This window comes from Olea europaea, unplaced genomic scaffold (genome assembly GCF_002742605.1).
Source record: "Olea europaea var. sylvestris unplaced genomic scaffold, O_europaea_v1 scaffold2043, whole genome shotgun sequence".
Lineage (NCBI taxonomy): Eukaryota > Viridiplantae > Streptophyta > Magnoliopsida > Lamiales > Oleaceae > Olea > Olea europaea.
This window is the reverse complement of record NW_019238336.1, coordinates 36832-51056: the sequence shown is the minus strand read 5'-3', so window position 1 is coordinate 51056 and position 14225 is coordinate 36832. Positions and strand designations below refer to the sequence as shown.

Genomic DNA, 14225 nt, shown 5'->3' with positions numbered 1-14225 from the left:
CTGGAATTTTACGTTTATGACTATTGAGTATCTAATCTCATTCACACCTGTAGCTTTTGTCTAGTGTCGGTGTTATGCTCATTTGTTATTGATTTCCTAGGAATGAATACTATTTTCTTGTCTATTTTTTCAAGTTTCATGAAGATCTTGCTAGGCGTCAATAGAGCGATGTAGCAATTGAATCGTGGTAAGATATATAAGGATATAATTCTTTGTTGGAGAGAAATAATGGCAGTTTGTGGTTTGCCCAAACCCCCTCAACTAATGAATCCCTACTCTCTTATCTTTTGTCTCTCAATGTTAATGTCGGTCCGTCAAAGTGTTCTTGCCATCTATGCATTATATCAATCTATGCATTATATCAATCCACTGAAAATTCCTCTTGCGCCTATCATACACTAGCTTGGTAGTTTTGGACTATATGTACACGTGTAAAATTCATTCATTAAAAGACAAGTGAATTAGCTTAGAAAAATCTCTCTTTTTAGTGGTCCAACTGGTTTGCCAATTAGGTAAGCAAGAGGAGGGATTCATAGTTTTTAATTAAATGCTTATATTATTGCAGCCTGCTAATCAGTGGACCTGTTGGGTAGCAATGGTGTGGTCATTGCATTGCTAATTATGATGTGCATGACAAAAGCAACAGTTTGTAATGCTAGCTCCGATGGTACAGCAATATAGTTCAAAGTAAGCTTCTTTAATTAGGATTAGTTGTCACCTTAACTTTCTCTTTTATCAATGATTAAAGTAAATTAAATGCCATTTTCACTGTTCAGATTTACTTTCTGTGTGATAATATCATTCTACTGTAAATACACAGTTTCATATTTCTCTGCAAAATTTGACATCAATTCAATTCGTAGTTTTCATTACTTTTTCTGCTCCTATTAGAGCATGGGTTTTGCTCCTGTAACAGGGAGGCTGACCGCCTCCCTGACAGGATCCCCCCCCACCCCCCCAATTTGTGGGGTTCGGACCGCCTCCCTGTTTTCCTAGTAAAACCCATTAGAACATACCAGTGGGTTTTGGATTTTACAGTTAAAAATGTACAAGAATAATACTGACACAGCTCTATTCTTTCTGAAATTTCCAATCTCCAAGGAAGGTTTGCAACATGGTATATTTGCGAGAAATCGCTCTTTCTTGGTTTGCTACAAGAATTTTAGAACCAAGCTTCCTATAGATTTAGCAATGATCGAACATGGTGGTAGAAAATAATTCGTTCAGTCGATTCTAACTTATAAAGGTGAATCCTAGAATGATATAAAAGGGATCACATGGGGATTGTGGTTGTAAAGACAGGGAAACAGAGAAGGCTGCAGTGTTGGAGCATTTTAGAAATGCTGAAAAGTTTTCCCTCTCACTGGAACACCTGGAAAGCTAATTCTTCTCTCCAATCCCCATTCACCAACCTTTTTATGTAATGAGATGGCTATTCAGGTTTTTATTATGAAAGAATTGAAACCACATTTTCCTTTTATTTTTTGGGGTGGGCGGTGTGGGCGTAGGATATTGTGGGCTTTGAGTTGAAAATTCATATAGGTTGGCCTTTGCACATGAGGAAAAAGTAATGTGTAGGTCCCTCATGGCCTCCTCTTGCTTGCCGGCCAACCTATCTTCATTCTATGTAGGAATGTTAAATGAATCGACCTGAGCTGTTGAGCTCGTATATCGCTAGGCTCGACTCGGTCCACTACGTGACTAGGCTCGCTTTATCAAAATATGACTGGACTTGTCCCACGAGTTCGTCCCTCTGTTGGGCGAATCGAGCCAACTTGCGAACTACTTGCCAATTTTTTTAGGAATTTTATTCAAAAAACATGAGCGGCTTGCAAGCCTTTAATGTTTTACTACTCGGCTCATGCTCGCAACTTGCCTCAAGCGCAAGCCGAATCAGCTCAAGTGAGCTATAAAGGGCTTGCCGAACTTTCAGCCTCTAATTATATATTTCTTTCTTTCCTATCTACATGGTTCATTGTTATTTTGACAAATAAAGATTAAGAAGATGAAAAGTTCATTGGTGGTCTCTGAATTTCACACATTGTGCGAAAAAGGTCTATATAAAACATTATTTTCTTATACTTCAACTTAACGACAAATGGGTTTTTAAAAAAAATTACAATGTACAGCATTAGTAAGAAGTCCTCTTGCATCAAAACAATGAGTTACTAAATCACTTGAACGTATAACTTTAAAAAAATTGACGATATACAAGATTAATATGAAGTTCTAAATTTCTCTTGCATCAAATCAATGAATCACTAAATCGCTCTCACACACAAAAAGCACAACCCACAAATTGAGTTTTTGATTGAGAGAACAATGGCAACACACCCACCATTTTTTTCTGAGTAATGTTATTTAGTCCAACTAAATTTGTAACTGCAATTTATGCGACTTTAATGTGACATTAAATGATAGGTAGAATTAATAAATAACTCATTTAATTTTCACATTTCATTTAACCTATGATCTAGCACAAACTAGACTAAAATTACAAGTTCAGTGGAGTTACATAGCATTACTCTTTTTAATTTTTTATCATAAATGGCTGTTTTTTATTTGAATTGCATTCTGTAATAATGTCTCATAGTCGCGCAGCGGAAGTTTGACTGGCCGGTGGGGTTGAGCTGGTGTGAAGTTTGGAGAGGATGAGATTGGCGCGTGTGAGGGCAGTGGGACATGGGTTGGGGTTGGTTTTTTAATTCTTTAGCTTTTTGTTTGTTTTTCTCTCTTATTTTAATTAGATTAGAATAAGTGTTTGGACTGCGATGGATGCTAAGTTGATGCAAACGGCGGCAACATTTTTTTATTTTTCATGAGTAGTTTTTGGGAAATTACGGCAACTTCATTAAACAATATCACCACAAATTTAGCAATAAATTAAAATTGCCATCCGATTTCTTTCCTTATAATTCTAATTCTGAACGTATCTCATACGAAGCCTAACTTGGGATTTGTAAATCCAAAATTAAATACCCAAATGTTACAAAAGCAACAAAGGAATTAGTAACACAAGAACCAAACTATGGATCATGTTACTAATCAAAATAGAAAGGTCCACGTGGAGACCTCAAATTCACACACATGGTAAACACCCAAGAATTGGTGCAGAAGGGACTAATGTCCCAAGCTATCATATAAAGTGCCGAGGTTGTTGCACAAAGTTCTGCCGAAGTGATTCACCCTCTACTATCGGAAGTCCTTTACAACCGAAAGAGGGTCGGACACGCATGTCTTCAGAGTTGACTGATGTAATGTACGCAGTTGAAGAGAGTCAGGAATGTCAGCCTAATTTATAAAGTGCCTGACCTCTTGTCAAAAGTCTATCAATATAATTAATATATAATAGAGTTGATGTAACAATTAGGGTCGACAGATTAGGCCACATGGATTCAATCCAACGGTGATCACGTCGGCTCAGTCACTATAAATGGTCAATGCTTGTATCAATTGAAAGATCTTGAAAAAATACGAGGGGAATATAATACTTACATTGCCTAATATTTATCTTCTCTCACAACAATATCTATTTTACAGTTAACGCATTAAAAGCACACCCACGTTCACATTGTCCTTCAGCAACACCTATTGGCCATTTTTTAAGGTCAACAGATTGGCGTCGTTTGTGAAAAACTTGGAACAGCTAAACTACGAAAATCCCACATAGAAAGAGAATACCTGAATTTTCAGAAAAAGTCAAGGAGAAGAACCTTTGAATAAAAGGGAAAAACGTTGAATAAAGGAAAATGACTCCTGAAATAGAGCCAGAGAAGGGCTGTCTACCAAGAAGGAACAGTCATGAGTCCGAAGAAGAAAGATACCGCACCTAGATAGGCCAAAGAACTCGTTAGCAAAGAGACATCCTCACAAAGTACCCCAATAATCCAGGAGCCGTTGCCAATCACCCCTGCGGTTCGCTACCAAAGAAGTGGCTCGAAGAGCAGGCCCAGGCTAACAGCAAGGCTCACTAGAGAGATGGCCGCTATCATCGCAAACATGAGAACCATCTCCCGACAAAACGTTGGAATGCGTAAACTGCTAGAACTCATGCAAGGTCAACTAGCCAAATCTTCACAAAACGATGAAGTCATTCCCCTAGGAAGAGGTGCGAATGTGGACATGGTTGCCAACTATGACATCGGTCGAATAATTCAGGAGACTGCCGTTCCATTAGAAGACAACAGGGCTAACGCGCCAAGGAGACAGGCCCATGTCTTCGATAGGCTTGGTCTTACAAGAAACAGACAGAGCCGACCCCCCATTCCATGCCTTAAACAGGCCACATCTGATCAACTCCTTTTCAGAGGAGAATCAGCATGGACAACCTCAACTGGGAACCGCAGATGAGCTCACTCTTAGATACATGCATCCCCCGTCTAGGAAAATGCGTGAAAGACGAGTTGTATTAGCTCGGATGTAGACCAACCAAGATTGATCGCACTAGAAGAAAAAGACATAGGCCCAAGGAAGCCCTTTCGCAGAAAAAGGTGCTAAGACTTAACTATCAAGCAGGACTTCACAACCCTGGACTTCACAGTAGGTTACTGAACTAAGGATACAAACTCCATCGAAAAGTGATATGCTATCTTCCCCATCCCATCCAAGAGATAGAGTCAGGAGACAGAAATCATAACCACCATCCTCATGTGAAAGACAAAAGGCCTCGTCTGAAAAAACAAGTGCTAATTTTGGCCACCTCAGATTAGCTCCTCTTGTGGAAAAAGGCACTAAGGCATATAATTACCGAGGTAGGCCCAATAACGTCAGCCAGTAGAAGCTAACCCTTCGACAGCAGCGACTGAAAAGTGAGATTCGATGTCCCCTCTAGTTAAAGCAGCTCAGGCATAAGCTTCTGCACAACCATCGAAAATTAGGACCTCAGCTCCCTTCATAATGAATTTGAAGTAGGCAACTTCTGCACACAACCTTATCTCCTTCAACGGAAGCTATAGGCCACAGCTACTACGTGTACTTATGAGAATTTTCATTAAGTTGTCCCACTCTTAGATTCCTGTTGTTTTATCATCTACTTTTGAATTTGAAATTGAAATTGCTAATAGCTTGTATGTAATAACTAAGGCTAGCATATTTCACGACCCATTACACCGTTTCTACCAGTACCATTATACATGTTATTTTACATTGTTTTCGATAATGTAACATGACATGATCTATTCCCCACCACGAGGAAGAAGCGGTCGAAGCCCTCAACAAAATGCATGGCATTTTCTGAGGCAGTTCCCCTGAAGGAGCAGAAAAAATAGCCCAAAGGGCACTAGCCCATAAAGACACTTCAGAATATGAGCTTAAACAGAAAGCGTCTGCGAGGTTCAGCCCAAGAAATGGCACCCTTGTAAAAGGGGTTTGAGTCTGAATGTGTCCACCTCGGTAATAAAAACTCGCCACATGGGCAAAATAACACAAAGGCTCAGACCATTACAAGGTCGACCCCCGTGAAAAGGCACAGAAGTTGCCTCCAAAAGAATAAGAAATAGGACTACTGCAAGCGCACGATCCTCTCAAAACATTCCGAACTACGAAGCAGTAATGATTTGAAGTCCGAACACATTTGTATAAAAAGGTTAAAAAAAATTATTCATCGCTACAAACGCATTACAATCAAGGGCAATCGGAGCCACTTATAAAGCATTACAAAGCACTCACAATAAATAAATAAAAAATGATGAACAACAATGACAATGTAACCACTATATCATACACAGAGACAACTGAACCTCTTCCTTTTAAGGATGTCCACCATATACCGCAACCTTTACAATCACGAGGTCTGTCGGATTATGTCAAAATTCAACGATATGGCCACAATACACTCTGCCTATTTAATATTAACAGAGGAGGTAGCCTAGCCGCCTAGGAGAGGTGCGTTAATACCAATCCCTATGGATCCAAGTAGTGCGGCTCAGGGCACTTCGAATGAGATTCGCACCCTATTGCAACATAATTCATTCAAGGCAGTAGATGACCCTCCGCACTTCAACACTGTTCCAGTGCGTTCAAATAAGATTGTACTGAGGCTGCATTTTCATTTTCACGAATCCAAGCATCTCATACATTGCACCCAAGGATCAACCAACTTGCAGTCTCCATGGCATTGTCCAAAACCAAGCAATCACTTACATCAACTCCCTTCAAAATCCACCAAGTATGATTTTTGGCCATATTGCAAAGAAACGAGACAAAGCAATTCGCACCGGTAAATGAATGTTCGAGGCAATGGATTAGCCTTTTATAGGCAAACACACGAATTTTTTATCGTTAGATCTTTAAGATCTAGACCGTTCAAACTCAGGAAATTAAAGGCCGTTTGATGAAACCAATGTTTCAGCTTCAAGGCCTAGATTAAAACTGGTGGAATACGTTGAAAATTGAGGGCACAACCCTCCTCAAGAAGACCAAACGTCAACATCGCAATCTGTAGTTATAAATGATGAAAGACGTTCAAACTACCTGAATCGTCTCACACAGGATAAAGCTTCGGTTCACATAGCAACCCTCAAGATCCTTCACATATTCTCATGCTGACCCTATTCAACCCCTTTCTCTAACACTCATAACCTCGGCAACACTACTCCACAAAGGTACCTCGGCCTACCTCTTTAAGAGCTTCGACTCTACTATGAAGGCACCTCAGCTAATCCCCATTGAAAGCCCCAACTGAACTGGGGGATTATAAACTCAAATTTCAACGTCATCTCCCTCTCATAAATTCTAATTCCCACATCAATGTTGGTAAATTAGACTTAGGCGATTAGCATCCATCATGGAATTCTTTTCTTGGAAATTATGAAATTATAAATTCCATGTATCACATAAATGATCGTACATAGACTTGGGAGACTATTGTTACAAATCAATACGGGTCCACGTGGAGACCTCACATTCATACACAAGGCAAACACCCAAGAATTGGTGTAGAAGAGACTAACATTCGAAGCCATCAAATAAAGTGCCGAGGTCGTTCTACTAAGTTCTGTCGAAGTGATTCACCCTCTACTATTCGAAATCCTTTACAACCAAAAGAGGGTCGGACACGTATGTCTTCAAAGTTGACTGAAGTGACGTGCGTAGTTAATGAGTGTCAGGAATATCAGCCTAATTTATAGAGTGGTTGACCTCTTGTCAAAAGCCTATCAATGTAATTAATATATAATAGAGTTGATGTAACAGTTATGGTCGATAGATCGGGCTACGTGGATCACAAGCATACCACCACCACAACTACTATCACTATCACCATTACCATCACCAGACCTTGCAAAACCACAATTATTGCCCAGATACCAATAAAATCATCACCCAAAAAATTTAAAAAAAAAAAATCGCCCAACCACCAACAAACCATCGCCACCATTGCCACTCTGACATACCAGAACCAAAACCAATGCCTGTGCCACCACCATCACCACCTGTAATACAACCATCGCAACCCACCATTGAATTGCCACCACTATCGCAACCACCCCGTCTTCACTAGAATGACCCTCACCACCTCCAATAGCAACATCGCCGCCATGACCACATCACTAGATAGCACAAAATCATTACCACACACCACAGTAATGCAAAACCATCACTAAACACTGCTAGCACCACCACAAACCCACCTGAAAAACTACTACAAAAGCCACCCTAATCACCACAAACCACCACGAAACAATACAAATCGCCACCAATTTGCCACTGCAATAGTGCTTAGTTCACCACAGATGTAGCTACGAATTGAGCATTGCGGCAAATATCAAAGGCATTCAAAGGCCGCGACTCAGATCATTGACAATCTATGCTTGTTGGCCGCTGCTCCAATGCTCACAGTTCACAGTGGTTTCCACTGCAATGATGCTCAGTTCATCGCCATTGCAATGGTGAACTATGCATCACGACTAAGATCAGGAGCGCTCAAAGCGCTTTGTAAACGAAACGTAGCAGCTCAAATCGTCAACGTTCAGCGACAATCTGAGCTTGTTGGCTGCTGCTTTGGTCCTCACAGTCAAGTCATTCTGATGGTGGCGTCTTCACAGTGATGACGACAGTGATGTCATCTTAAGGGATAGAAAGAGAATGTAGAAATGTGATAGAGATAATTAGGGGGTTTATTAAATGTGTATTAAGTATATATATTTAATTAAAAATATTTATTTTATAAAAATATTAATTAAAATAAAACATCTAATTTTTGAAAAGTGAAACCTTCTACCTGATTTTAGAATATTAATCTTCAAACATAGGGTGTAGTGTAATTTCTACTATAAAAAAATGATATTCATCAACAAGCCTATGTTGTTTTATTATTGTGAAGAAATTAGGTTGCTGAAAGTTGAGCCCAATTAAAGCCCCAAACTCTGTTAATTTGTGTGATGATCCGATCCAATCGTTTGACCCAACTAATTGAAGGTTCCAGAATTGATATTAAACATGTTTTGAAATCACGATTTTAGTACTGAATGGACGTTTTTTCTGATTGATCACATGATTTGCTAGTTGTCGTTGGGTGAGATGATGCCTTTATTTGATATAAATAAAAACATTGGTTGTTTAGGGTTTTATTCTGAACCCTAGCCCTCTTTCTCTTTCCCGTGTCCGTCTTCTTCATGTGCTCTTGGTAATTTCATCTACCAAATTATTTTAGTATAGTTTCTTGAATGAAATCCGAGGTCTATTAATTGATAACAGTCCTCTCTGTGTCGGTAATTTATACCTGTTTTGAAGGTCTTTGAGAGTTCGAACAATACTTTACATGTTATTGAGGCTATGCTGATGGATTTAAACGTAATCGTAAAGGATGCTAAACAAAAGGATTAAACATTAAAAGTAGTTACTGAACCTACGTGGCCTAAGGCCGAAAAATTCTTTTGTTCTTTACTTTCTTGTTTACATTTTTGTGTTCTTGATGCTAGTTAAGTCTTAATCTGGGACCAACAGAGATATCAAAGTCCAAAAGTTTGATTTGAAAGTTGATCCATTTTTGTGATTCTTCTGGTTTTTTCCAAACCTTAGATCTTTAATGATTTGTTGATATTTTTCAAGGAAGTTCTCTGATCTGAGCATGGTGTGGATTTTTGGGTATTCTTGGTTATTTCTTTGAAACGCAGCTTCGGTAACAGGTTTCTTAACCTCTTATTCATAGTTTTTTCAACTTCAAGTCATCTTTGAAAAGGATTGTTGAAAACCTCCCTTAAATTTACCTTTGTCTAGGGATCTTGAGAGAACCATAGAATCTGAGGAAATTAGGATTTTAATCTAAAGAAATTTAACTAGTGACTTTCTTTGATTTTTGGAAAGATTTCTTATTTGCTACTCTGTGTACCATTTTTCGTTAAAAATTAGGTTATGTTCTTCTACTAACTGAAATATTGTTAAACAAATTGTTTTGATATACATACGGTCAATTTGCTACTGAATACGTCTTTGCATGTGAATAATTATATACAGTGGCAAATGCAAACATTTGAAGTTAGTGAGGCATAATATAACTTATTCAGAAGTTACGAAAAAATTTATATTTTATTACAATTATTCTCTACGAGTTTTCATATTTTGATAACGTTCCATAAATTACATCATTTTCAATACTATCAAATACATCCTTCTCAATATATGCAATCAAATGATTATTTAGCCATTGATCTCCAATTCAATTGTACAGAGATTTTTGACGGAAGCCATCGCAGAAAATGCTTTCTCGACTGTAGTAGTAGTCACGGGCAGAACTAAGATTAACATCACAAGCTTGAAAACTAATGGATACACATCATGCTTATTTTTTGCAAACAATTTTTATGCTAGATCATTAAGGCCTTGTAATCTTTTAAAATCTTCCTCAGTGCACACGTCAAGAAAATATGTATCTAATTGATCATCAAGTTTTGAGATAATATCCAAATAGTCGAATCAATTTGTTTGCAAAAAATCTGTTCGATAATATTTCAAAATCTGTTTGATAATTATCCAAATAGTCGAATCAATTTGTTCTTGTCAAAATCAGCAAATGAATTATTTAGACACAAACACGCAATATAAAAGAGTAATGTCACTATTTATCTCAGAAAAACGATCATTCAATTTTTGAAATTGCGTGTCAATGATGGCATAAAACATTTCCACACGATAGTGATTCAAATTTGTCATTGTAGCACGTCGTGAACGACCTACAGTTATGAACATATCATCTAATTTGGAATATAGATCTCATGAGCTTTTCAAAATGAACAAATCATTCCAAAAAAATAATCATATCCATCATCCCTCTTGGTTTGCATATGTACTTTACATAATTTCGTCAATTTCATAGTATTGACAATATCTTGATCTTTCCTTTGTAATGCTTTCAACAATTCATTTGAAATTCTCAAGATCTTTTTCATGAGATGTAGATTAAATGTAAATTCGAATTTTAACATTGTTTCCAATAAAATATTTGTATAACCTCTCGTCTCAAAACTTGTAGTATCAGTAGCAATCACCTTAGCAACATCAACGATGGCTGAAAACATGAGAATCAAGTTAATCAAACAGCAGTAATGAGAGCCCCAACGAGTATCACCAGAACGCTTAGAGTAGTTTTTTGGTTGAGACCTCGTCCGTTTGATATTTCATCGACACTAAGTGCTTCAAAAATTTTGAGTCTTTGTTTCTCTCGAATAAGATCACTATGCTTAGCTGATCCTCCAACAATATTACCAATCTGTGTACTAAAGTGAAGAAAGCTTCAATTTTTGAATGTTTTTATGCCACAGCTACAAGTGCTAGTTGAAGTTGATGAGCAAAGCAATGAATGTAGTAAACACTTGAGTTTTCTTTCAAAATAAGTGATTTGAGACTATTACTCACCTAATATATTACTCGCTCCATCATATCTTTAACCTCTCAAATTATATATACTTAAGCTAGGCGCGGAGAACAAGCTATCCCCCATATCTTTGATAATCACATTAAGAGTTGCAAAAACAATAGCACTCACAATATTTTTTGGAACTCGTGGTGATGTCAATTTGTGATTTTCAGGTGCATTCGTCAAAGTAACAGCCTCAACCTTAGCATTATGATCACATAACCAATGTAATAGTCCAAGAAAGTTTTCTTGATTGTTTGAATCTTCATATTCATCATGTCCACGAAAGGCCATTCCTTGTCGTAGAAGAAACCGAACATAATCAATTGATGCATTCAAACGAATTTGATACTCTGTTCGAGCTTGATGTGATTGCTTGAAGAAACACGATTGAATACTTTGTCCTTGATTCTTGAATGATTCATATTGAACCCGAGCCTGATTGTGTGCACTACTTGGTACCCCAATGCATTTTATAATAATATCTTTTCTTTTCCAATTTGAGAACCCACCATTAACAAATGACCCACCACTTGAGCTAAAAAGATAGCAGTATAAGCAAAATACAGCATATTTTGCTATACTGTATTCCAACCAACTAGGATACTCGTTATACCAAGAAACACAAAATCGCCTATCTTTATTAGCCATTTTTTTGGATGAAAATTCATGACTGCGAGGCTGACATGGACCCCTTTGCACATATGCTCTTCGAATTACATCTCGAACATTTGCATCATAATTTTGTATTGGAACCCTCAATCCAGGATCTGAAGAAAGCTGTACAACATCAAATTCAAGCCTTTCATCCCCAACATCCCTGATATTTGTTTCAATTGGAACATCTCCAAGATTAGTTCCACCAATTTCATTCATTTCATCCCCAAGTTCGTCATCTTTTTTATCTCCAACATCATGTCCTTCCATTTTAACTCGAACATTTCTTTCATTAACATTTTAGTCATTGCAAGGAAACACAGATTTACGTTTAAAGAACTTTTCCATAACTAATACAAACATGCAATGAAAAGAATCAATTCAAGTAAAAAGTAATCATTCTATCAATAATGATTTAAGTTACTAAGTTTAACGGTTTCATAAATTACAATCTCATTAGTAATGTTGTATCTATTTTGAATTGTTGATGTAGTCCCCAACTAAATCTCACGAATCACAATTCACAAACACAAATTACAAATTAATTATCCATCAACAAATTTACAATTTACAAATGACATATTCACAAATCACAAATTCGCTAAAATCATAAATTAACTGGAGCCATCGGACGGAAATTAAAATCAGAACGCTATATTAACCTTAACGTTCTGGCGAACAACAATGGAGGACTGGAAGCAAGTAGCAATACAATAGAATGGCGGGGCAGCACGAGCAGGCAGCACTACGTATATATTTCAACTAATAGGAAAAAAAAAGGATTTTACGAAAAGCAGAAGACAGTGTGTATCATCACTCATCATCAACACAATTATAAGGAGACGTGAATAATTTTCATAAATTAGCAGTGAACAAGACACCCAAGGTCCCAAACGCAACCATAATTCCAATTTTCAATTAAAGCTTGAAATTGGCCAATTTTTTCAGTAATTCTGCCATCGAAATCTCTCTGTGGAAGTTGGATTACAATTTACGAACAGAAACAACTTTCTTGAACAACTAAAAGTCTCAAAGAACAAATGGGCTTCCATTTTTCCTTCTTTTTTTCGCCAAAATAATGTTGGTAAGTTTTTTTTTTTGTTTTGGAAACTGAATTTCTTGAAATGGGCATGTATAAGAAACTCTCAACATATGGACCTTCCCCTCCATAACCATCTAAGAACTTAAACAAAAATCTTTAAAACAAGAATAAATGTATGGGAACTAAAATAACGGGAAACGGGGAAAGTAAGTAGAACCTTTCATTTCTCTCTCCTCTCTTCCTCTCCTAGTGCAAGAACATTAGCTTTCAAGAATGAAAATATTATAATGAAGAAGCTGCACAGTGCACACAAAAAAAGGGTTACAGTTACAAGAATAAGAAACAGAAATATTGAATCCCAAATTCCATATATAAATTGCAGCACATAATAGGAATAATCTCCTTACAATTCTATGTGTATTGCTGTCTTCAGCCATTTGTGGTAGTAGAATCATCGACGTAGGGAGTTGAACGATCAGCAACGACGGCACGGATGGACTAAATGGCTATGTTTTGCTTCGATGTTTGGAATTGGGAGCCGCCGAGCCCAAAGACGGCATTGAATTAGGAGTAGGACGGTTTCTTGCATTGAATTTCAATTTGGTAGTGGAATATGGGGATAGAAATGAATTGGAAAATGGAAGGGTTTTTTTGATTACTCCTTTTTTATCATTTTCTATTTTATATATATAAAAAAATCCTTTTTAATTGGTTTGTCACGTGACCCACCTGGACCAATTGCAGGTTTGTCGATGATTCTACACACACATACATGCTTTTATATTTATTTTTACTGAGTATAAGCAAATATTGAAATTTATACATTTGTTGTATAGTCTTTCCCTATATTTTTTATCATCCCTTGATTCTATGATCTATTCACCTATAAGTGATTCGTGTGATATTTTTAAATCTTGTGGGTAATCTTCTTGTACATTAATCAATCCATTATTGCACAGCATGTCTACTAAGATAGATGTTCAAATGTGGAAATGCTACGGGAACTTTAGTCTCTAGCGCCAGGAGATGAGAGCCTTTATCTCACAATTGAAATGTGCCAAGGCTATAGATGAGTTCTAGCCAGATGACCTAGCACCTGATAATAAAACTGAAAAAGATGAATTAGCTTGAAGCATTATGTTTCCCCACCTATTTGATTCTATGATCAGAAAGGTTGGTAAAATAGGAATGTCATTGAATTTTGGCTACTATAGAAAAAATTGTATCTTACTAAATCTCTACCTAATAAGCGCTTTCTATGGAGACAATTTTTATTTTCAAATTTGATCCTAGTGCTGATCTAGAAGAAAATATTGACAAATTTAATAGGATCACTCAAGATCTTGTGAATTTTAGAGAGAAAAGATCTCTATTGATCAAAAGGTGGTTGGTCTACTTAATGCATTTGGAGAGAAACATAAAGACATAAAGAATGCCTTGGAACATGTACAGATGACCTAACTATTGAAATTATTCATAGTTTCCTTAAGAATAGATAGTTAGAGTTAAAATCTGAACAAAAAGAGGTTCTACATGTTGAGAATTCTATTAAATTCTATGAACTCAACTAAAGGAATGAGTAATTTCCATCAAACCAATTATAACAGAGATAAGATTTTCAATAAGAAGAAATGAAGAAGTAATAAGAGAAAAGACGAAGACTTATAAAAGAAA

General features: G+C 36.9%; 1 protein-coding gene across 2 annotated transcripts; it reads right to left on the bottom strand.

Annotated features, from left to right (window-relative positions):
* Positions 1–10136: 10136 nt before the first annotated feature.
* On the bottom strand, positions 10137–13213 carry LOC111379858. 2 transcript variants are annotated; one of them, XM_023003292.1, is made up of 3 exons: positions 12959–13213; positions 12769–12847; positions 10137–12271 (listed from the first exon to the last, which is right to left on the bottom strand). In XM_023003292.1, exon 3 carries the CDS (start codon positions 11777–11779, stop codon positions 10880–10882), a length of 900 nt encoding a protein of 299 aa, XP_022859060.1. In that variant the 5' UTR covers positions 11780–12271; positions 12769–12847; positions 12959–13213; the 3' UTR covers positions 10137–10879. The 2 variants fall into 2 exon arrangements, with proteins under 2 accessions (XP_022859060.1, XP_022859061.1); XM_023003293.1 differs by lacking the exon at positions 12769–12847 and having other exon boundaries at positions 12959–13206.
* Between the last annotated feature and the right edge of the window lie 1012 nt (positions 13214–14225).

Coding starts and splice junctions, on each gene's coding strand:
- LOC111379858 (XM_023003292.1), bottom strand. CDS start 11,779: ATGGAAGGACATGATGTTGGAGATAAAAAAGATGACGAACTTGGGGAT.